General features: G+C 38.2%; 3 protein-coding genes across 5 annotated transcripts in view; all 3 read right to left on the bottom strand.

Annotated features, from left to right (window-relative positions):
• Positions 1-793: 793 nt before the first annotated feature.
• msh5 (mutS homolog 5) lies at positions 794-16102 on the bottom strand. Its single transcript, XM_053647892.1, has 25 exons — positions 15657-16102; positions 14888-14984; positions 14493-14616; positions 13036-13116; positions 12901-12954; positions 12583-12704; positions 12221-12330; positions 10881-10916; positions 10688-10770; positions 9458-9503; positions 9130-9268; positions 8326-8388; positions 8096-8224; positions 7898-7970; positions 7366-7475; positions 7189-7269; positions 6951-7038; positions 6223-6409; positions 5747-5873; positions 4587-4736; positions 4441-4515; positions 4082-4228; positions 3195-3332; positions 2985-3058; positions 794-2150 (listed from the first exon to the last, which is right to left on the bottom strand). The coding sequence occupies exons 2-25, from the start codon at positions 14975-14977 to the stop codon at positions 2039-2041; spliced, it is 2439 nt and encodes an 812-aa protein (XP_053503867.1). The 5' UTR covers positions 14978-14984; positions 15657-16102; the 3' UTR covers positions 794-2038.
• Positions 16103-16127: 25 nt separating this feature from the next.
• On the bottom strand, positions 16128-19133 carry lypc (ly6 domain containing, pigment cell). The gene is made up of 3 exons (XM_053647891.1): positions 18602-19133; positions 18114-18239; positions 16128-17157 (listed from the first exon to the last, which is right to left on the bottom strand). The coding sequence occupies exons 1-3, from the start codon at positions 18618-18620 to the stop codon at positions 16949-16951; spliced, it is 354 nt and encodes a 117-aa protein (XP_053503866.1). The 5' UTR covers positions 18621-19133; the 3' UTR covers positions 16128-16948.
• Positions 19134-22642: 3509 nt separating this feature from the next.
• kifap3b (kinesin-associated protein 3b) overlaps positions 22643-25343 on the bottom strand; it is a 28678-nt gene continuing 25977 nt past the window's right edge. For all 3 annotated transcript variants that reach the window (XM_053647282.1, XM_053647284.1, XM_053647283.1), the window contains one exon: positions 22643-23334. In XM_053647282.1, coding sequence (XP_053503257.1) covers positions 23256-23334 — 79 coding nt within the window. In that variant the 3' untranslated portion in view covers positions 22643-23255. The remainder of the gene's footprint in view (positions 23335-25343) is intronic.

Genomic DNA, 25343 nt, shown 5'->3' with positions numbered 1-25343 from the left:
CTTAAGGCTACGGATTAGCCTTCTGTCCGAGGTTGTTGCATGGGGTCAAGGAACAAGGCTTGGAGAGTTATATTATACGCTTTAACACTGCCGTTCAATAACGTGCGTTTAATATATATACACAAAACAGGGATGCTCGGATCAGGATTTTTGCAGCCGATAGCGATTTCTGGTCATCATGCTCGGACGATCCCGATCCCGATCGTTCAAGCTTTATATAAGTGATATGTAAGCTTTCTGTTGACCGTCACTGTTAACCTTTTATTTCTTTTCTTTTCCCAAGATAAAGTAATACCACAGATGTTGCCTTGGTTATATTATTAACAGTAATGTTGTAGGTTGTTGTTTGAATTGAGAATCAAATAAATAAGCACAAAATGTATTCATCTTAACAGGCCTTTAAAACTACACGGCGATTGGCGAATTTTTCATTGTCTCTTGAGACCTCGTAATGATTCCACACCGGCGATGACGTGACTGCGGCGCTAAAATTTTACGTCGTCAAATTGCGATCGGTTCGTGAGATCGCGCAAATTTAGAGACGATACCGATTGGCGGGCGATCGATCTGCGCTTCGGACTTTTAGTGGAAATATGGTACCGAGGATAATTTTAGGTAAATGGTTCCTATCTTACTTTCAGTAAGCTCTTTGTTGATTGGAGAACACACTGGAATGCGTTATTTACATATTTAAATGGTTAAACAACAAAACACTGCATTAACCCCTTTTAATGACTTATTATTAAACTGCACACAGTCATATAAATCTGGACTTTTTTTTAAATATCACATATAAAGAATTCGGACGGGTGGTTTTAAAATCTCCGGGATATACGTCTATACCCCGAGTAGAAAAACTAGACAAACTGCAATCGAATCCATGATCCGAGAGAATCAAAGAGCGAAAAGAAGAAGAAGAAAAAAAAGGTCACTCTTTGGCCAAACATGCTTTTTAAAAAAGGAAGGAATCCCAACTGACCCATAATGAAAGCTTCGCTCATAATAAGATTTGAACAAGATGGAGAACAGTTGGTGGACGCCTCCAAGCCTAACGTCCTGGATTAGGATGGATAATTCTATCAGTAGTCATAAGGTGCGTCCTAATTCGCGTACTTGTGCACAAATTCTACGCCGTTTTGTATAAAATAGTGCGAGTAGTGTGTTCACACTGAAAACTCCAAACAGAAAAAGTACACTTTAAATACCCGGATGATACCACATACCACAGTGTGGAATGTTGGAACTGTCGCAGCTTTAACTAGCCTTACGTAGCAGAGGGGGAGGGGCTATCAGACTCCGATGTTGAAAGAAAAAACAACCGTATAAACTTCGTAAATCTACACGTCATTTGGGACACGACTCTAGAGTCACGTGTTTGCGTCCCAATTCGCCTACTTAAACTATGCACTAAAAGTACGTACTCTTTTTATTTTTGTGACACGTCCCGACACGTCACGTAACACCCAGTTACCCAGATGTGTGTGAGATGGCTTTTCTAATAACGAATGGCTTTAGAAGCGAAATAAATGAATACGCTGTAAATAAAGTGGTGGATCGTGCATAGCGATGTGATGGGATTCATCAGTGCAGATTTACAATAAGAGTTACAAGAAACATATATTTCATATATAAACTTTCTCTCAACCTTAAGAACTGAACATATACAGAACATTTCCTCGAGATCACTTTTTTTGGATTGCATGAAAATCAGATTAAAAATAAATAAAGAATACTGACAACGTTAATAAACAACAACGATGAGTTAATAAACACGTATACAAGACTTTCGGTACTGTGCCGTACCATAACACAGATCTCAAACTGAAATGCTAATACTTCTCCCAACATACTTTTGCTACAATACTACAATACAAAGCAATACTTCGCGGAGTGTTTCGAACGCATCTTTACGTAAACATCGCTAATTCAGACGGCCATTTTACCGGTCTGGAAGGTCTATCCTGATTCGCTGCCGCGAGCGAATCGGGTGCTTTAAAAAAGGCGTCGTCCTTTACGGTTACTCGCCCGGGAAGTTCCATCACAGCGCCTCTCCGATGGTGGGAAGCAGCTCGTCTTTCAAAAAGCTCTGCAGGTCCGTCGAAGGATCGTCCAGATCGAGGCTGAGGAACTTCTCCACCACGCTTTCACATCTGAGCACAAATGAATAACGCTAAAAACGATTCCGCAAACATAAAGAGAGTCCTGATCACACGACTTCATTTTAAAGTGCACCTATTACGGTTTTTCAAATATTACCTTCCGTGTAGTGTGTTCTATACGTAGCTGTTTGTGAATGTAAAAACGTCTGAAAAGTTTTAAAAAAATCAAAGCGCGCGACAAACGGAGTTATCGACTCTCAAAACAAGGAATTGATTCTGAACAGCTGAAGTGATTCCATACTTTACTTCCTGTATTAACCTACGTAGGTTTGTAACAAAAAGCCCCGCCTCTGGTCTTCATCGGCTGTTTGCTCACAGCGGTAGACCAGTCACAACAGACTGGGACATCTGACCAATCAGAGCAGAGTATGCTCTCTGAAAGGAGGAGTTTAGAACGAATCCTTTAGAACGGATTCATTTAACGAGTCGTTTGTGACACCGGGGGAAAAAAAACGTACCGAAGCAGTTTAAATTATGAGCACGTTAAAGTGTTTTTGTAAATCTATTGTATGAGACCTTTAAAACTAAATCTACACGATCTGCCGGATAAAGTTTCTGTTTAAACTAGCTAAACGAAATCCCCACATGTTTACTTAAGTCCTAGTTAAGGTATGAAAAAAAAATAATAACTACAATTTTTCATGTGGTTTGCTGTAAGGAAATTCATTTGGAAATGGTGGGAATAAAAAGATATCAATGTGTTTAAGGACAGTGCTACTACATCTGAAAAGGTGTACGTGAGGGTGACGGTCACGTGTGCAAAAACTCTGCGTCTCTGCCGAGAGGCTTTCCTTCTCAAAGACGGTTCAGTCTTGTCAGTCTAACCTGGTAATCAGTTCTTCACTGGAGGGCTGGTCGATCCTCTGGATGGTCCTCCCTGTTCTGTACAAATCTGATACCTGTGTAAAACATAATGTTTATTATGTGATATATGATATGATATGTAGTTAAACGAATATTTTTCCGGTGGTACCAGACCGGTATGTTCATGGTAAATACTGGTACTGTGCAGAAAGGTGAGCTGTTCCACCACACCTCCAGTCCTCTCTGAACCATGGCGGGCGGAAGGCCAGCGAGCGTGGCGATGTTAGCGGCGTAGCTTGACTGACAGATCCCTTCCTTCAGCTGGTAGAGAAAGATCAACTCCTCCCCGTCTATAGCGGTCTCTAACGTCTGTCCGGACAAATGACCAACAGATACAGAAGGAATAATGTTATACAACTCGGCATTGTGCTGGAATTATCCGTCAAATATTCCTCACGTACTTCTGGAAGAAAAATCGCAGTTTTCAGTCATTGTGTTTGTCGTTAGGTGTGTGTGTGTGTGTGTGTGTGTGTGTGTGTGTGTGTGCTGTGGTGGACAGGAGCCTGACGTTTCCGTTATTTCCGTTCACTCTGCGAAGTGATACAGAACCGTAATGTGGTCAAGACCTGACGGGAACTACTCCTGCTGTGCGTTTACTGAACAAAATAAATAAATAACTGCACACCTCAGAACGTCTGTCGGCCAATCAGAATCGAGAACTCAACGGCACTGTGGTATAACAGGGATATAATCAGTGACAGCGTGGTGTGACTCTTACCCTCCTGGAGTTGATTATTTTCCTCTAACAACATATCCTGAGCTGGTGTGTTGTGTTTTGTTTTGAGCCAACATTGACATTTTCATTTATTTATTTTTTTTAAAGACAAACAAACAAGCAAACAAACAAACAACAAAAAAAACACACCATACTTTTGACTACTTTATAGCCTCTGACACTGGAGACTCCTTCCATAATTGTTTAACAAACGTCTCCTTACAGAACCTTTGTATGTGGACCCATGAATGAGCCGTTACTATAGAAACGTATAGTATACTGTGTATTTAGGACGAACGCTGACGGATAAATCGGATGTTGTACATGTAGTACTGATACGCACCAGCAGGGAGAGCAGTGGAGAGCGAGGCAGGAGGTCCAGCTGCAGGACGCTGTGGAAGTTTGTAGCTAGAAAAACGAGCGGACATTGAGCTGGAGCTCTGTTTAACCAGTGATTCAGACACGCAGCTAGAAGGGATAGTCCATCCACCTGTACACACACACACACACACACACACACACACACACACACACACACACACACACATACACACACACATACACACACACATACACACACACATACACACACACATACACACACACATACACACACACATACACACACACACATATACTATTCTCTATTTTCACCCTGCTTTTTTTTTTTTTTTTTAATGTTTCTTACATTTCTGCACTCACAGTATTGGTTCCTTTCCCGAACTCGTCCACCAGCACGAGGGACATCCCGGTGCTGTAGTTCAACGCCTGAGCCATCTACACAGGAAAGCGATTATGCGTTAATTACACAGCGATCGATGACTTTGAAGCAGATCTGAGAGTCGTACCTGGTTTAAATCGATCATGAAGGTGCTCAGTCCCACCGACACAGACTCGCGACTCTGCATGCGTGTGAATATGCCGTCTATCAGGCCGATCTCGGCCTCTTTCGCAGGCACGTCCGAGCCGATCAGAGCCATGAACGCGATCAGACCCACCTAAAACCAGCACGCGCATTAGACGTGCCGAGTTTCTGCTTCGTTCTTATTTTAAGGAGACAGCGCACGTTCAAGCTGCTTCTGGGCTACAGTAGGGCTGGGTGATATGATCCTCATAATATCGATGTCATGATAATTTATATCACACTATATACACTTACTGAGGATATTCAGTAGGTTGTTTGTTTGTTTGTTTGTTTTTTAATCATTACAACACTACTGTAATGCTGGGAAATCTAAATATGGTGATAAATATCGTGTATTGTTGATAAGTCTTTGAGAATCGTGATATGATATTTTGGTCATATCGCCCCACCTTTATTCATGACATCATATCACGCATTTAGTAATAAAAATATGTTTTTTCAAAAATACATGCAAAACAATCTAGGACGACTTCTTGTATTGTTTGTTTTGGGGTTGGGGTTTTTTTTGGCACTTTCTGAAAATCATTAGAAATGATACGTAATCCTGAATCAGTGCATCCTGGCTGATCTGGATGGATGATGTCACGATGACAGTGGGAACGTCATGTTGCTATGGTTACAGTATACCAAGGCGTGAGCCTTTATTTATTTATTTTAATATCGACACATATTGTGCACCAGGCGCTGCTTTTCCATGCGAGAACGCTAATATCTCTATTAGTTCTTTCCCCTTATGCAGCATGGGGGATTATTATTATTATTATTATTATTATTATTATTATTATCTCCTGTCAAACATCAGCATCAGGCCACGTCCCAATCGATCCATCGTTCATCGCCGATATTTGAGACGCCTCCATCTATGCCTGCTATTATTTTAATTAATATTATTATTATTATTATTATTATTATGGTACGTTCTTATATTGTAAGCGTTGATTTCTCCCAATTTCCTGTTTAAATTTGTGCACCCATTTTATTTATGTTGATGGGTGACACGTAATTTTAGTTGATTTTTTTTCCATTAGCAGCTTGAACATGAGCCTCTTCCAGGCGGTTGGTGGGGTACGTTGTTGCACTTACCTGTTTTAGGTAAATGCTCTTGCCGGAAGAGTTTGGTCCGGTTATAACTTTTACTTTTCCCTCGGTGTCAGAACAAACGCACGGATTCGATACGTATACAGGCGCGCACAGCTCCAGCAGAGGATGTCTGAGCCAGAAAGAAAGATCGATCAGGCAACAGAAGATGATGTGTATCGGTTGAGAAATGGGTAAAGTAAATGGAGAAGGCAGCTTTCAATAAAAATGTTGATCAATCAGATGGAACAGTAAGATAAAAGAGAGCCGATTCATCAGATAACGTGAACCTAAATTCTGTATTTAATATTGTTGTTATAAAAAAAAAAAAAAAAAGTCTAGCAAGAGGCTAGTTCAATGCTGGACGAAACAATAGCTATAATTATGTATCGTTAATGCAATATCTTCTACAGCGGGCCTAAAACAGACCCTTGGAGAACACCGTACTGCCCTTTTGTCAGCGCTGAGGTGTAGCAGTGTACCGGGCGTGTTGCAGGTTCAGTCTGCTGCGCTCGGTGTACGTGGGTGCGCAGTAGCCGTAGTCCTGAGAAGCCTGGGCCAGAGACATGAGGCAATCGAGCTCGGCGTACAGCGCAACAATTTTATAGAGGCAGCTGCTGCGCTGCAGGACCGTGGCCTGGAGCTGCGTCATCACCGCCATCTCCATGTCTGAGAAGTGATGCATAAAAAAATAATGAGCACCTCGATATCTGAACTCATTTAGAAATAATATTCGATCTTGCTTTTCATGCTGTTTATAAAAAAAAAAAATTAAGTAGACTATCCTGTTTAAGAAAAGTATATCGTGTCATCTATACCTCTATAGCGTAACACTCGAGCACTGCGATTTCATCCCGTATGTCGATGCGTTGCCTTTTGAAACAGGAAGTCAGACTGACAGCGTGGTAAAAACGCCTGGCTGATTTACACAACAGCCAATTACTTGAAAAGAGTAACGGTAATAATAAAAGAGCCGCTACTGTAGAACAAGACACACCCGTAGGGGCGGGGCATACACATGCTGGAGAACATTTGATTGGACGGACACAAGACTAGTACAGGAAGAGTCCTCAGAAAATGAATAAGAAAAATAAAAATCTCTCATTTTTTCTAGATAAAACTATCTAACACTAATGCCAAGGACCAAAAATAAATAAATAAATAAAATCTCTGAGACAGCAATTTTAAATTTCTTATTTGAAAGGATCACCTCTGATGTCGCAGTGGATGTCTCCAAGCATGCTGTCCAGCTCTTTAGTTCTGGCGCTGCGGTAATGAAGCCGGTCCTCTGACACAAACTGAACCACAATCACAGAAATAAACAAATAGTTTAAAAACATTTTTAAATAAAGCACACACAACAACATCTCTTACCTTTAGTCTCTCGGACTCACCGCGAGCGTTATGAAATGTACAAAGACTAAAAATCACGTTCTCGGAGCACTCACAATAAAATCAAGGCCTTCGATCTCAAAGTTCTCCTTCTCCACCATGCCAGGAAGTCGGGGAACTGAAAGGAGGAATCCGATCTGCAAGACGTTTAAAAAAAAAAAAAAAAAAAAAAAAGTCTAAAACAGTCGGAGATTTTAATAAATAAATAAATAATATGAGATCAGATTCCAGACCAGAGGGATGTAGAGGACACTGCAGGAAGAAAAGCGGGAGTCCAGGTTCTCCAGCTCGGCACGTGCCACATCCGTTAGGAAATCTGACAAACCCATCATCCTTCTTTTCTCTGAGAGGAAGAAAAAAAAAAACTACGTATGAGTCCATAGGACACGGTTTCATTTATTTTGTCATCTGAAAAAATGATCATTTTCAGTAAGTTCTGAAATATAACCAAAAAAAAAAGGATTTTTTTTTCCCCCTTGAAACACTTTGATTTCTTTTAAGACAAATCTTTTAACTTTAAAAAAAAAAAAAAAAAATGAATCAAAACCCTAAAGAATTATTTTCAGCTACTTTGTATTTTGTAAAAGCGTATAAATAATAATGTGGAGAAGGCGGCGAAGATGATGTCACATGATAGTCATGTGACATCATCAGATCGAGTCACTCATTAAAACCTCTTCCACATTTCCATCAGTTTGATTTCATATGGATTCGTCCGACTGTACACGCCGACTCAAACCGGGTCCTGACTGAACCATCACGCACTCTCGTCGATGGCGGGGTCGACGTTCGGCTTAACGGTAAAACGATTCTCAGCCAGACTTCCTTCAAAATCCACCTACGAAAAAAAAAAGGGGGAGAATCAGAAACAAACATACAATAAAAGAATGAAGTGAGCGATTAACGTTTCTAATCAGGAAGTGGAGACGGAGCTGGAGAGCTGGACAAGCGGACGACTCGCACCACTTTGCTGATGAGCGTAGCGATGTAGTGCAGATCGTCGGTGAATTCTTCGCTGATCTGGCGAAAGAGATGGATGGTCTGGGGGAGAGAGCGGACGGTGTCTCTGATCCCCACTGCGCTGTACATCGTCTGTAGTGAGAGAGAGAGAGATATAGAGAGGTTTGTTCGTTTTTCCTTGAAAAGAATAAAAAAGTGAGTATTAATTCTCACAGCAGTGAGGAGTAAATGACCTTGTAGAGATTCTGCCAGTCGACCACTTTGGTGTGAGACAGAGACATTTTGCGTAACAAAACCTGTTTAAAGGGGGGGAAAAAAAAAGTGACGTGCGTCAGCATTTTATGGAGGAAAAAAAAGAAAATTTCACTTCTTCCTTGCAGACAAAAACAAAACTCTTATTTATACACCAATAAATAAAGGGGTCTGAAAAAAAGAGTGCAATTTTTTTTTTTAAATAAAAGTGCACTGTTAATAAAGTGTCATTTTTTTCAAAATAAAAGCTTTGATGAGGTAAACAGATTACGTGACTGAGTTTGTCGCCATTTCTTAGCACCAAGCTGCTTACAGGACATATCAAGCGTTTATGTAACACATCGATCTCATTTGTAGATTAGTGACTGTTATGCAGTCCTATGTGCAATTCTCAAAACGGCCACAAGATGGCGCCATTTATCGGTGGCGCCGATATTACAAAATAGATATCGGATTATGGAAAAATGCTTAAATCGCGGGTCGAACGAATTATCGGTAGATCTGTACTTAAAATGAGATTCTCTTTTTTGTGCAAATGAGGTATAATTAGCTCAAATGAAACCTCGTTCCGATCCTATTGCGTGTGTGGGGCGAAATTTCTTCAGCTCAACTTTTTTGAGACGTGGCTGTACAAATGGTTTGTGTTAATCACATGGTGTAGATGCAGGCTGTACCTTTTTGGCTACAGCTTCCTGACGGACGTTATGAATTGAAAACGACGGACACGGTGGTCACGTCCACCAGTGACGAACTACAAACGACTAGCCGCACTTTAGTGTAAATACCGGAATGTTCATGATGTTGCGCAGGAAGCTCTGCAGGGTCTTCATGAGCTCCGAGTTGCGAGGAGACGTGAAGAATCGAATCACCTCCTGTCTTCTCCTCAGCACGCTCAGGTCTCTGGTGGGCCGGTGAAACCACTTCCTGGAAATAACAGGGAAGGGGAACGTTAGAGAGCAGAAGGGATGCGTGTAACGTAGACGTGCTGAATCGTCTCAAAACGTAAATCTCTAGCCTCAAAACATTCTGTACGCTACTTTATGGTTCATCTAATCGTAGAATAAGATGAGAGAGAGAGAGAGAAAGAAAGAAAAAGAAAACCAGGAACCTTACCGTAGAAGTCCGGAGCCGAATTTGCATCGGCAGCGGTTCAGAATTCCTGCAGTGTACACACAGACTTACACATGCAACTGTTTACGTACAAAAATATCATCTTATTTTAATATTTACATGTTACAACCCTTTGGAATCATCGGATCTGCCTCGCATCAACATCGATCGTTTCGTATTCTGGGGAATAATCTGGAGATATTCCGTCTGTTTTAAATTCGTATAAAACTGCTTATAAAGCTTGCTTTAGGAAGTGACGATGCTTCCATGTATATCTTCGACATGTTGTGTTTTGATAGAAAAACAAACAAGCGAGAAAAGAGGAGAAAAAGCTCTTGAATTTCAGAAGAGTCCCGCGACCGGTCAGATTTAGTGATGTTAGTCACCTGATCTTCTAGATGAAACGGACACTGTAATAGTGCTCCGCTTGTCCTACACAGAGTCGCAGGTTAGCCTATTCCAGGGAACTCGGGGGCATGGGACACCCTGGACGGGACGCCAACCCATCGCTGGGCACGATCACACATACATTCGCACACTACGGACAATCTGGACACGCCAATCAGCCATCAGCGCATGTTTTTGGACTGGGGGAGGAAACCGGAGTACCCAGAGAGAGGAAACCCCTGAAGCACGGGGAGAACATGCAAACTCCACGCACACGGAGCAGAGGCAGGAATTGAACCGCCGACCAGGAGGTTGAGGCAACCACGTTTTTATTATTATTATTATTATTATTATTTCTAAAGCTTATGGTTTGTATTTAGCTCAGTGCTCGTTTTCTCATTTATTCAATAAAAATGTCATTCTTTTCTTATGCGATGATTTTTTTCTTTGATGGGGGTTTTGGATTCATCAATATAATATCTACAAGTCGTCCTTTTTTAAATAATAAATAAATAAATAAAGATACATCCTAAAAGCTGAGACTCTGCTTTAAAACAATGATACCAAAAACATTTTTTTAAGGTGGTGTAATATACAACACTGTAAAATTTGCATTTATGGCAAAATGTAAAAAAAAAAAAAAAAAAATTCCTGAAGACTCCAGAGGGTCAATGTATTAATAATATCTATATTTAATTAACAATAAAACAGATGTTTAATAGCTGAATGATATTAAATTCCTTTTCAGGTTTATTTTATTTAGCTTTAACGTTCAGGTCTCCGTCTTCCCCCCCCCCCCCCACTGTCGCTCGGAAGCGGACGGATCAGTAATAAATGTGGTGTTACCGTAAAGACTCAGACCCTCCTTCTGTCCTGACTGCAGCTTGTAAACCGAAGGGTGCTGCTCAAATTTGAAGATCTGCAATACGCTAAAGAAATATAAGAAAGACAGTAAAAGAAATGTAGATAAAATAGCATGTTAAATCCAAAAACAAACACTGAGCAATTCAGTGATGGTGAAACATCTACTGCTGCTCACCTGTACGCATCTTTATCCATATAGACCACATCAGATCTGTTCAATTATATTAAACACATCATAAACACAACACATCGTTAACAACACACTATTCATGCAAACATAGAATATAAAGTCTTACAAGTGTATACACTGTGTATACACCCCATCATGGCACATGCTTGAGAGATATATATATATATATATGTGTGTGTGTGTGTGTGTGTGTGTAATATAGTTTTGGTTAAACTTCAGGAATACGGGTTCAAGATAAACCCTGTAGACTCAGAAATGTTTTCTATTTAAATAAATATATAAATAAATAAATAAACAAATAAATATAGTTGAGTTATAGTTTTGTGGTTTTAGAGAGAGAGAGAGAGAAAAGAGAGAGATAAAGACAGAGAGAAAAGAGAGGGCGAGAGAGAGAAAAGAGAGAGAGAAAAAAGAGAAAAGAGAGAGAGACAGAAAAGAGAGAGACAGAGAAGAGAGACAAAAAGAAAAAAGAGAGAGAGACAGAAAAGAGAGAAAGAGAGAGAGAGAGAGAGAAAGAGAGAGAGAAGAGAGTGAGAAATGAGAGAGAGAGATAAAAAGAGAGAGCGAGAAAGAGAAGAGAGAGAAAAAAGAGAGAAAAGAGAGAGAGACAGAAAAGGGAGAGACAGAAAAGAGAGAGAGAGAAAAAGAAAAGAGAGAGGGAAAAAGAGAGAGAGCGAGAGAGAGAAAAAAAGAAAAGAGAGAGAAAGAGAGAGAGAGAGAAAAAGAAAAGAGAGAGAGAAAAAGAGAGAAAAAGAGAGAGAGAGAGAGAGAGAGAGAAGAGAGAGAGACAGAGGAAAGAGAGAAAAAAGAGAAAAAGAGAGGGAGAGAGAGAAAACGAGAGAGAGAGAGACAGAGGCTGGTGAGGGTTTTAAGGTCTCGGACTTATTCCGTGGACGTTCCACAACGTTAAACGTAAGTATAAACTGTAATAAATAAAACACCGTAACCGTTGAGAGATTGGCGTGGAGGAGGTATAAGAGGAATAAAACACTCCGTTGGAAAATAATCAATGCTAGTGTAATAATCTTAAGGGTAAAGAACGCTGATCAGGGTCGTAATAATAACAACTCCGATTCGTCACACTGCTCAGTGGTGATGGTGACGGTGTTTCCCTCCGACTTATCTGCTGTTTTTCGAGAACTCGGCACAAACATTTAACTGCAAAACGTTCAAAGCAAACATTCGGGTTCACAGAATAGAAACCAGAAACTCCTCGCTCCTCCGTTTTACTTCTGTCCGGACGCTGAGGATAAAGTAACGCCATCCGAATAGGGCTGTTAACATGATATTGTTTATTTTTTATTTAAAGGTTTTCGAGGGCGTACAGCGTGTAGGTGAGGAAGCGTAATATGGGAACCGGCATGCCGCGCTCTTCCAGCTCGACACCGACTCTCCTCCTGTCCAGACACTTCAGGAGCGCTCCTATAGTCCTCACCTAATAAACACAAACACAGAAACACTGTGGATGGAAACGGATGTAGAAACAGATCAGTGTAACACTATGTACCATGTCTGTGTATTTAACCAGCACTTCTCTAACATTTGATCAGCGGTGCTTCTATTGTGCCTAATAAAGTGGCAAACGAGTCGATATCTGGTTTATTTATTTATAATAGATAGCCAAAATCAGATTAATGAACTGTTGAATCGTGCTCCTAAACGAATTTCTCATGAGGGTGGGACTCGCCATTAACGCCGAGTCGAACGGGATGCAGGAGGAGAGATACGGGAGTCGGTCCTTCTCTGCGATGGACGGAGGGAGAAACGGGAGATGTGCGGACAGCAGCCTCTGTTTACTGACCTCCAGTCCTGCCAATCATGTTCCACAACATTTACTTAGTTTAACTAAATACAGGAAGTCACATATTAATATTATAGTTATAATAAATTTCTATTTCTATTTCCAGTAAGTAACAAATTTACATATTCGTGTAAGGTTAATTATAATGGTTTATGATGACATGTTTGAGGAGTACTTTAAAAAGAGTGTATGTCCTGTCCTTACCGAAATCAGCGTTGGGATACACTACAGTTTCTGGTCTGTAGTCTGGATTGGATCCTAAAATAGAGAAAGAGAAGCACATTAATAAACGGATGGAGTTTCCATCGCACGGCCCTCGGAGCACCGAGCAGAACTTACCGAGCGCTCTGATGAACCGGGCCAGACTTCTGTCCTGCTTCGCGCTGGTGATGAGGACACGAGGGCTGAGCTCCTGGAGTACTGAAACAGAGAAGTGAAGCCATGTTCACACAAGGGGAAATAAACGAATGCCCTCAGAGCACGTAACTCTGTTTAGGGATGAAGTCCAACACATGCAGTGCATTTACTGTGTACACTGGGATCGTGCTTTAGGAGGAGAGCTGGGAGTCAGAAAGAAGCCAGAAGGAACGTAATCGGAAAGAAGGAAAATGGAAGCCGAAATACAAGAGGAAGGAAGAAAAAGTCGGAAAAAAGAAAGATGGAAGCCGAAAGAAAGAACAGAAAGAAAGAAAGACGAGAGGAAGGAAGAAAAAGTCAGAAAAAAGAAAGATGGAAGAAAGAAATAAAGAAAGCTGGAAGTCAGAAGAAAGAAAGAAAGAAAGAAAGAAAGAAAGAAAGAAAGACAAGAGGAAGGAAGAAAAAGTCAGAAAAAAGAAAGATGGAAGAAAGAAATAAAGAAAGCTGGAAGTCAGAAGAAAGAAAGAAAGAAAGAAAGAAAGAAAGAAAAAGTCAGAAAGAAACAAAGAAAAAGTCAAAAGAAATAAAGAAAGAAATAAAGAATGATGGAGGTCAGAAGAAAGAAATTAGGAAAAAGTCAGAAAGAAAGAAAGAAAGAAAGATGGAGGTCAGAAGAAAGAAAGACAAGAGGAAGAAAGAAAAAGTCAGAAAAAAGAAAGATGGAAGAAAGAAATAAAGATGGAAGTCAGAAGAAAAGAAAGAAAGAAAGAAAGAAAGAAAGAAAGAAAGAAAGAAAAAGTCAAAAGAAATAAAGAAAGAAAGATGGAGGTCAGAAGAAAGAAAGAAGGAAAAAGTCAGAAGAAAGAAAGAAGGAAAAAGTCAGAAGAAAGAAAGAAGGAAAAAGTCAGAAGAAAGAAAGAAAAAGTCAGAAGAAAGAAAGAATGAAAGAGGATGGAAAAAAGTCAGAAAAAAAGAAAGACAGAAGCCGAAAGAAAAAAGAAAGATAGAGTTAGAAAGAAGAATGGCAAGAGGAATGGAAAAAAGGTCAAAATAATCAGAAAGAAGAAAGACAGAAAAACTCACCGTCCACTTTAATAGGAACACCTGTACACCTGCTCGTCTATGCAGTTATCTAATCAGCCAATCATGTTACAGCAGCACGATGCGTTAAAACCATGCAGATACAGGGTCAAGAGCTTCAGTTAATGTTCACATCAAACATCAGAAAGGAGAAAAAGTCTGATCCCTGTGACTTTAACTGTGGCGTGGTTGTTGGTACCAGATGGGCCGGTTTGAGATGGGCTGTATTTTCAGAGACGTCTGATTGGCTGAGTAGATAACTACATGAATGTGCAGGTGTTTCTATTAAAGTGCATGGTGAGTGTATATACACTGATATTGTTGAATAAAATCACAAAGCACTGTTGCCATGTATTTACTTCTATCCAGCAGACTGAGGTCTCGGTTATCCACCGTGTCCGGCATCACATACAGGGTACAATCTTTACTGTCGTAGAAGCTGAGCCCGACCTGGTCATGATGTACAAGCACACTCAGGAACACCTAAAGATCTCTCTCTCTCACACACACACACACACACAGTAAAGAGGGAGAAAAAAGAGAGGTTGGTGAGGAAGTGACTGTTTATAGCTGCTATAACGTAAGTGAGAATATGAACTAACTTATTTCTTGGACGTTCCACAACATTTAATGTGCTGTTACAGGAAAATAATCAACATCAGGGTGGTAAGAGTGACTCGCTGATTATTTATAACGGCAAGCCCTGAAGTGTTTTATTCCATACATATAATATAATAAAGTATAAATAATTCACCTCAGAACTTTCCTCATTTTCATCTACATCCAGACTGGCGGCTTGGGATCTCAAATCTCCTCCTCGTGTACCGTTACTCGCCTCAGCCATGCTCTTACTGTGAAAAATTACATAAATAAAACTATTTATTTAAAAAAAAATCAAGTAACATTAGCTAACACTGGCTGTATAGCTACATATCCAACATGATTTGTGAAGATTTATGTATTTATAGTATAAATTATTGGGGGGGGGGGGGGGGGGGGTCGCAAAAATATCACATGCAGACACTAAGTTTTCAATTAATATTTTGCGAAAGCTTAAAGTATTTCCTCAGGAATGGAGGGAAAATTACATAATCAGTAGAAAAATATATTTTCACATCCAACCAGTTATTTTTCATAGGTTAATAGTCCTGATACCTGAATGTTTATTAATGTTAAAATGTCGAGATCATATCATATCGCCCAGCCCTACATACAATCACATAACGGTAGAAACTGAATTGTTTTCTGAATATTATCTATTATTTCCTGTCAACTGCATCAAAAAAAGTTCAAAAATAGACCGTTTTTGTGAAATAGATAAAGTTATAAACGTTAGCTAGTTTGGCTAGCTACCATCTGTTCACCTGCTAAAATGATTCAGCTTAGGCTAGCTAGCTAACCAAAGATAAAGCTAAATAACTGTAATAGCAGCTAATATGTTTTCTGCTGATGTGCCTATCCTTAAATAATTTTTAATCACTACAAAAGGTTTTAAATGTTAATAATAGGTAGCAACGTCCAACCGTGTTATAAGGCTGGGAGTCGATTCCAAAAACAGTCGATTCTCCGATTCCAGGCTTTTAAAAGACGAAAATTATTTGGAGTCGACTCCGAATGTTTCAGAGTCGATTCTATTTATACAACTTGATTCGGCTCAAGTTTTTCTGACAAATACCCTCTCTAAAGCACAAACATCAGCAGTCTGAGAGTATTTTAGTTTAGAAAACATAGTAAAATGTAAAGTTTTGGACAAAAAAAAAAAAATGGTTCATGATTAAATAATGTCGCTAATGCTAAAGAATCTATTGCTAGTGAAAAGAGCTGAGGTGATTTAGCTTTCCAAAGCTGGCTAACTAAGCAGCAGTTTATCTTTATGAATGATTTGATAATGTTTGGATTTTCCTATAACAGCACATCCTGAGGTGTTTTATTCCTCTTATACCACAGCAACTTGCCAACCATTGTTGTCCCCCCCCCCCCCCCCCCCCCGTTAATTAAAGCATGGCACATCACACGTTTCATTTCTAAATGTTTCTAGCTACATTTACTGTCCTGAAATGTCAAGTTAGTTCCTATTCTGACTTACATACTAGCTATAAACAGTCATTCCCTCACCAGCATCCCTCTCTCACTCTCAATGTGACAAAAAGATGAAGCTTAAAGTTATACAGTAGCTTTACCTCTGACTGTTACAAAGCTCTGACACTGGAGACTCCTTCCATAAACACCATAAACAAAACAAAACAAAACAAAACAAGAAAAAAGCAAAACAGGACTCAACAGAGCTGTGGTATAAGTTCTCATAAATACAGAACAGCTAATACGATGGCCAAGTCACTGACACACAAGAAAATACACTGATGCAGTACAATTCTATATAATTGATAGATTCTATTGATTGTAGTTATAGTATAATGTTTCTACTGTTATACATGTTACTTCAATGTATTTTTTAATCATGACCACGGTACACACTATACATGTCTGTGGAACAGCATTTACTCAATCTTAAGGTAGCTGAAAACAAAGAACATGGCAAAACAAAGGACATTCCCTAAGGTTTTCCATGTTTCAACATTTTACCACAAGAGGGTAGTATCAGGTAAGTGATGCTCATGATCATAGCCCCGAGGCCTGCAGAAAATTCAGAGGTTTGAAGAGTTTATTCTTTTTGCAAAACCACTAAATTTTTCAAACAGCATTTCAAGTGTTCACTAAAGAAACAGTAAATTTCCATATTTTGATATCCATGTGCTTAGTATGAAAAAAAAAGTACCAACGTCAGATCTTATTTCTCAGAAATAGTATTATTCCTTTAGACAAAAAACACAAATGGAAGAACAAGACAGAGCAGGGTGCTGATGGAGAAGATGCTCCGAGGGACTGCAGCTCCGTTACACAGGTTTGAATCGCAGCACTCATTGGTGAAGGTGAAGTTTAAACCCATCACAAACTTCTTTCCGGAGTGCCCACAAACCGATGGGAGACCACAACTCTTTTCACGTAGGACCACCTGAACGTTCCCTGTGGAGAAAAAAATGTCAATCTGATTATGTTATACACTTCTATAGGATCTTATCATGGATCCATGTTGCTTAGAAAGGCTTTAAATTAATCAGTTCAACTGTTTATAGCTTGATAACATTGGTGTGACTGAGTATTTACAGACTCTAGAAAGGTGCATCAGAATTATTTATATATATATATATATATATATATATATATATATATATATATATATATATATATATATATAAATAATTGTTCACAGGGACTTGTAAAGCAGTCTGCGCCACATAATCTAATCCTTATAATAAACAGATTTTAAAAAGTTGTTGTCATTTAACTTAAAATGTGAAATTGGATTGTACGTGTACTGAGTAGGAAAAAAAACATAATGAAAAAAACAAAAGGACAAACTTCTATACTGTATAATGTTAATGTTCAGGTCGAAAATCAATATGTCAATCAGTCAAGTGTACTTTATAATAATAAGAAAAACTTGTGTATAGTAACCGTGATACTTTCAGTAAAGAGATGTTTATATTATATATACTGTATATAAACCTTGTGGAAGGAGTCTCCAGTGTCAGTGCTTTGTACGAGTCAGTACAGGACTTTCTTGGTAATATGACCAGCTTTTTTTTTTTTTTCTTTTTAATTACAGATAGGCTGCTGACTGTTCACTGTAAAGATTAGATATGGATTTGGGATTTTAATATAATAACTGCACTTGAGATTAATTTAATAAATAATAAATTCACAATGTTGCTTTAACGTACATTTGATTGTTTTGGGCAGAAATATAACTTTATAAAGCTGTCCAAAGAGAACATACAGTGTACATTATGGTGCGCGTTGCCTGTCTACATCACACACAAAGATTTTTGAGGTGACGGCAAACACTAAAACTTAAATTAGCAGAAACCAGCATTTAAAAGAAAATAAAATCAGTGCGGTAATCAGTAGTGTGGCGTTACCTCTCTGTGCAGTGGCCTTGATGGAAAGACAGCTCTGTCCTGGAGGACAAAGTGTAGGGATACCGATACAGTCCAGAGGCAGAGGTGTGATAGCAGGAACCACGCACTTGTAACAGAACAGAGGCACTGCAACACGTGTAAAAAAAAAAAAAAAAAAAAGACATTAAAAGTACCCATTGACCAGAAACTCACAAGATGACTCAATATAAGTAAATATGATTTTAATGCTAAAATACACTAAATTAAGTGTAGTGGTTATTCCGTTCACAATAATCATTAAAGTGCCTATTGTTTTGCCCAGACATCTGAAGTAAGCTAGTATTAAAAAGAAATTTTTCCCATTACAATTTTAACTCGTAAACAATATGTTGTTTATTCTTATTATTTCTTTATATTTTTAATGTGACATTGACATTTCCATCACAGTATAATGAACACACTGTGGTTAAAAACCCAGGTCTAGCAACTTATAAATCTTGTAAAATTACATTTTTTCCCCATCTTCATCCTTTTTTGTTACTCACCTACAGACGGCAGAAAGCAGAATAAAACAAGAGACCCATAGAGACGAGACATTATTTCAACTAAAGTTTCTGATGATCTCAGGAGGTTTTTTTTTTTCCCCCCACCTCAAAAACTACTTATAGCCTGGGAACCAGATCCCAGTCTCTACTTTATATATTTTATACACTTCTGCTATGTACATAATGTCTCATCTTACAGTCTTAACAAACCCAGAATGTCCTGCACCCCAGGGTACAAATCATTTAATCTGATCTCAGGACAGGAAATTAAATATTACAGCTGTATTCAAGGCAACACAAAATTCATTCCATTTGATATCATCTTAAATTAGAGCTAAACGTACGTTATCTAAAGACATACTTGCTTTAGTTGAAGTTAAATATCTAGCAATGTGTCTCAAATCATTTGGAAACGAGAATGAGAGTGAGAATGAGGTTAGGCTGTGTAATTTGATTACACATGATTTGCTAATGAAATACACACAGCGCAGCCGGAGCTCGAATCCTAAATCCTGTTCCACGAGCCGTTTTTCATATATATATATATATATATATATGGTAAGAACACGGTCGTTTGATTAAACATGCGACATCAGTTCTGCATGAATTAACCGTTAAGACCAGTAAAAGCTTGGCACTTTATTGAGGTTTTAAAATTACAAGCACAATTTAATAGCCCGATTTAATAATAATAATAATAATAATAATAATGAAAACATATATAAAAAGTTGCCTTATGAGTGCACACTATAACAAATAGCTCACTGATTCCTAGATAAAATACCATAAAAAAACAAATCTATGGCTAATAAACACCAGATCAGCAAATACTAGGTTTTAAACTGCATTTAGGATTTAGGCCAAAATCTTTATAAATCATTTAACTGAATATTAAACTGCTGTTTAATAACGAATAAAGGAAAATAAACCTAATATTTCTCATGATGATTATATATATATATATATATATATATATATATATATATATATATATATATATATATAGGTATGTTCACTCATTTCCAGCTTACAAATGTTTTATTCTATTGGAAGATATTATGTAGCTTCTTTCTAAAAACAAGCAATATTGTTTGCCAATAGAATAAAAATAATAATAATAATAATAATAATAATAATAATAATAATCAAGCTTGAAATGAGTAAAAATGTCTTAAAGGCTTAATAATCTTATATCTGTTTTTCAAAAACCTCGGAAATTCTCTCAGAAGCTGTGTAAAGTCCCTTTTTAACCCTTTAGCGCATAAATCTTATAAACTTATACACCTACACAGGTTATTTTTCCCCAAATTAAACGGTTTTGTCTCATGAATTATTTATTTATTTATTTTCACTCTGTCGAAATATCCACGTGAAATGTAAATTGGATTGTACATGTGCTGAGTTTTATAAGTACATGTACTTAGAAAAATAAGAAAAAAGGACAAAACTTTATACTGTATAATGTTGAGGTTCAGGTCAAAAACCAATATGTCAATCAATCAATGATCAATAATCGTCAATATGCTGATGATCAAAATGTTAGCAAATGTTGTTGTTTTTTTTTTGGAAATACAGAATATAGCAATATTGTTGGCATGCACAAAATTGACACCATTTAGGATTGTTGGACGATGCAGTTGATGCCAGAAGTAAAAAAAATAAATAAAATAAAAAATCTAGTTGTAAAAATAGCTAAGGCGTTTATTGGAGTCTGGAACATTCATTCATTCATTAATAATAATAATAATAATAATAATAATAATAATACTAAGAGACTCTGCACCGAGAATAACAAATGGTCTAGAGAGCAACAGAAATCAGGATCATGATTTACGTTATATTACAGTAATGATCTCCGGTGATTTGGAGCAGATTTATATATCTCCTTAAAATAGCCATACATTGGCTGTACATGAGTGTAAATACTGTGCACAAAAGGGTTAAACTGCGACTTAAATCCCAGGAATATCAACAATCTGCTGTAGAAGAGAACATTATATAAGAAATAACTCTGAAAGCTGCATGTAGATTAGTTGAACATCGATTTATTTAATGTTTCACATTTTCCTTTTGCAGTGCAGGGAGACTTTATTATTTACATTATAGCTGTAATGTGTTTTTAGGTTGCTTTCGTTAAGCTGTTAGAATGTAATGGCTCTTTAAAAACACTAAAGCAATTTACTAAAATAAAGGCTGTAATTCTAAGTATATATAATGGAAAACTTGTATCGTTCGCTATCTAAAAAAATAGGGAAAGCAGGCTACATTTAAAAGCGATAACATTTCCAAACAGAATGCGATAGAAATATCGTGAAGTTATTAGTACAAAGAGTGGAAGATCGACATAATGGCTGCGTTGCTGCTACAAAAAAGATCGTATAAGCACATGGCTCAGGTCGTCAGTCACTGTAATCTGAAATACTGAAAGTTCAGCTTTCGGTATCTTAATTCTATACATGCTAGGCTAATACACCAGGCTAATAATGAAACACGGACGTCAGGACGGTAAAAATAGTGGAGTAAGAGTGAGTTTACAGTTAAGATTTTTCAAATTCGGTATTTTATCACGTCTTGATTTTGCCGAGACATGTAAAGGTGGAGATTAGGTTAAATTTGATCATGCAAATTACAAACTGTATCGCATGGCACCAGCACTAGCCTTCATTCTCGTTTCTTTGGCTCAATATAAAGTTTAGTATTAAAATGAATTGTTTTTATTTACGCAATAAAATAGTTTAATGTTAGCTAGGTTGTTAGTGAACTCGGCTAGTAGTGTAACACCAGTGAGGTGACATTAACGTTAGATGACCTAATTATCCAGCTAGCTAGCGTTACTTTCGCAGATTTTATCACGGAATTAAAATAACGAACATTTTAGTGCCATCAAGGATGAAGGATGTGTGTCTAGGTAAAGTCAGTGTGTGTGTGTGTGTGTGTGTATTTTATTTCATGACTAACCTCCCTGCTGAAAAACAATAGAACCCATCACAGAAATTCTAATGGTTTCCACTACAAATACCATTAGAAACCATCAGATAACCATTAACCCATGAACATTACCATTATTGGTCTTTAAAGGTATCCACTAGATATAACATGCCACCAATAGAAGGCAACAGATTACCAGGAGAGACCCACAAGGACCATTACAGTTTCCATTAAAACCAATACAATTCCCATTAAAACCATTACGAATTCTATGAGGGTTTCTATTGTTTATTTGTTTTAGCAGTTATGAGTGTATTAATGTTTAGTATGTCGGAAGTGTTCTGGCAAGATGAATATAATGAGATTCTTTAAACGCACTGGCCAAAAATATGAACATATTCAAGTACTGAATAAAGAGTTTTAAAGTGGTATTAATGTTATAAAAATTAAAGTGCAGTCAGTTCAAACCAATAATCAATTAAAGTGACGTTCAAAAATTGATATAAATAATATAAATAACCTAACATTACACTGAAAAAATGATCAACGAGGCTGAATCCAAAAGGCGGCGTGACGCTCGACCCTGTAGGTACGGTCGTAGCGTGATCACGCATCAGCGATGCTCGGTAACACCTCGGCTCCAGATGAAGAAACTTCTAGAAATTAAAAGAGAAATTTGGTCTATTTGGACCATTTTTTTCTTAACCTCGGATGTTTTAATCTGGACCTTGTTCTAATCTGGATCTTTTTGATTAGGTAGCTCTTTTATCTGGACATCTAATTTGGACCTTTTTATCTGGAGGTCATTCCATCATCAATCTGGACTCCTGTTAATCTGAATATTTTAATCTAGTCTCACCGTGACGCTCACCACGAAAAGCAGGAGGAGAATGGTATTTGTACAAATCTGGATATCTCATCATTTTTTTGTTGTTGTAAAAAGATGCTGTAATCTTGTCTTTTCATAATGTGCATATCCTAATTTCGAGGATTATTATACTAATATTATATTAATTATATTAATTATTGGGATTTTCATATTTTCAATGCCTTAACTGGGACTGATTTGTACTTCTCTTATCTGGAAGATTTATCGGTTAATCGGAACCCCTCTTAATCTGGACGTTTTAATCTCCTGTTATTTTGAATATGTTAATCTGGATTTCTCATAATCTGGATATCCTAATCTGGACGTTTTATTATGAACTCCTTTTGTAATTTGAATATGTGAATCTGGATTTCTCATAAGCCGGATATCTTAATCTGGGCGTTTTATTATGAACTCCTTTTTTTCATTTGAATATGTTAATCTGGATTTCTCATAATCCAGATATCTTAATCTGGACATTTTATTCTGAACTCCTTTTGTAATTTGAATATGTGAATCTGGATTTCTCATAATCGGGACGTTTTATTCTGAACTCTTTTTTTTTTTTCTTTTCATTTGAATATCTCAATCTGGATGTTTTAATCTGAACTCCTATTTTTTTTACCAAGATATCTTAATGTGGACTCTTCTTTATCTGGATATCATAATCTGAATGTTTTAGTCTGAACTCCTTTTAAACTGAATATTTTTATTCTGGATTCCTCTTAATCTGTATGTTTTAAATCCATAAGATGGACGTCTTATTCTGGACTCGGCGTGGCGTTGAAATGGACTGCGGGTATGAGCAGCGATTGTGTTCCTCTAGCTGGAGACTTGGTGGTAGAACAGCTCGTCTGGGCGAAACCCGTACGCGGTGGCAGGGCGGCCGTTCGATCCATTGCTGTGGAGAGACGGATTACCACAGATAAGATTCGGGATGAGTCATACATGCATACGGTCACTAGATGGAGATCTTTTACTGTACTTCTATTAACTGGATTGTATATCAGAGTGCCAGAAACAGCTGGTTCTATTAAACTGAGGATTAAACTGATGAACCAGTTCAGCATGAAGTACTAAATAGACGATATTATTATTTAAAAAAAAAAACAGTTAAAAAAGATTTCATTAAAAAAGATTTCATAAAAAATGAGCAAAAATGCAGTGTAATAAAAGTGCAATGCTGTCCTTAAGCGCTAAAACCACAAACCTGACCGTACGCTTGATGGAAAGTTGATGTTATTTCAGAGCTCTAAGAGCAGCATGTGCCTAACAAAACGTTCACAAACACCAGTTTAACCCCACTTTTCAATTGTGTGCATCATCTTTAGCCATACTATCACTTTAACAGAACTATTTCACCGTACAGAGGAACACTGAGGGTGTTTTTCATGGTTTCTAATTCAGTCGAGAAGTCACAGCTACTTTCAGACAGGGGCGTTACCTTAAAATAATAATAATAATAATAATAATAATAATAATAATTCATTTAAAAAGAAGAAGAAGACTTTTGTGCCCTAAGCCAAGATGATTTGTGAATATAAACGTTAAACGAATCAATGTTTAAAGAGATGTTCTTGAAGCCAGGATTCCTGTGTTAGACCCCTAGACATGAACCATTACAGTAATTTGTATCAGACAACTGGAATAATTCCAATAAACAAAATTCTATACGAGACAAAGTGATGTGAAGGAGCACTGAAAAGTACACCTGGTGCTCATTTTCATTTTATGGCCACAGGAGCGTTTTACTGTGTATTGTAATCACCAAAGGTCTGGCATTTATCAGAGACGGGTTACAGCACTGCGTGTACTCAATCCGAGTTGTAACTCGTAATTTCCGACCTCCAAGTAGGAACAAAAGCCGAAGAATACGCCACCTCGACTCGGAATTCCTACTCGGGAAACTCGGGACGGCTGCTGCGTCCGACTAAAGACTGTAACTGTAACATCCAAGGCGGGAAAACCCAAAGCAAACGTTCCTTCGACTCGGAATTCCTACTCGGGAACTCTGGATGGCTGCTGCTTCGACTAAAGACTGTAACTGTAACATCGGAGTTGGGAAAACCCAAAGAAAACGCGCGCTCGGCTCGGAATTCCTACTCGGGAAGTCGGGACGATCACGTCAACACCGAGTTCAGCAAGCGGCATCAAATCGATATGGTCGCTCACAGCAGGCGTCCGTGGCGTTTTCCGACTTTGTAGCTCGGAACGTGCAGAGGCCAAAATATGACGTGACTCCGAGTTCTGACTTAAGCACCTTGTATTATCAAATAATTTTTTTAATTAACGCTACTCAGTGTAATACCACCTCAAACCACCAGGGGAGTAAAGCACCACGCGACGTCAAATCGCATACTTACACACGTGCGATTCTAAACCAGTACAATCAAGTGTAATTGGATTTTCTCGATTAGCAAGTACGTTTGAACGTTACAGAGTCACGACAACAACCGCAACGGCCGCGGGGAAAACTTTTTAAAGAGAGACAGGCGTGCATGAAAGCCGACTGGCATGTTTCGCCTCTGTGGGCTTTTAATCCCTCGGATGTAGGCGAAGGACGCGGGCGGGGCGAGCGTGTGGAAAACGGTGCTGCTTCTGCATGTGCACGCGAAGTCACGCGTCGTGTATAAACCAAGCCTGACGTTGGATACAATCGCAAGGTTGTTTGTTACTCAGGAGGAAGAAAAAACAAAACAACTAAATCGATACGTATTTTAAGGGAAAATATTCGCCGTCGACATGTACCGGGGTCGGGCGACACCCCTGCTGTCGGAATCCAGACAGAGCTGTTGGCACGCGGTGAAACTCTGGGATGTTTATACACTTATACACATGCTCTGTATTTAAAAATATGAGCCGTTTGGGTTGCTCGTATGTGTGCGCATGAGACCGTGTGTTCTTTCTAGT

Source organism: Ictalurus furcatus, chromosome 17 (genome assembly GCF_023375685.1).
Source record: "Ictalurus furcatus strain D&B chromosome 17, Billie_1.0, whole genome shotgun sequence".
Taxonomy (NCBI): domain Eukaryota; kingdom Metazoa; phylum Chordata; class Actinopteri; order Siluriformes; family Ictaluridae; genus Ictalurus; species Ictalurus furcatus.
This window is presented reverse-complemented; position numbering and strand designations above follow the sequence as displayed.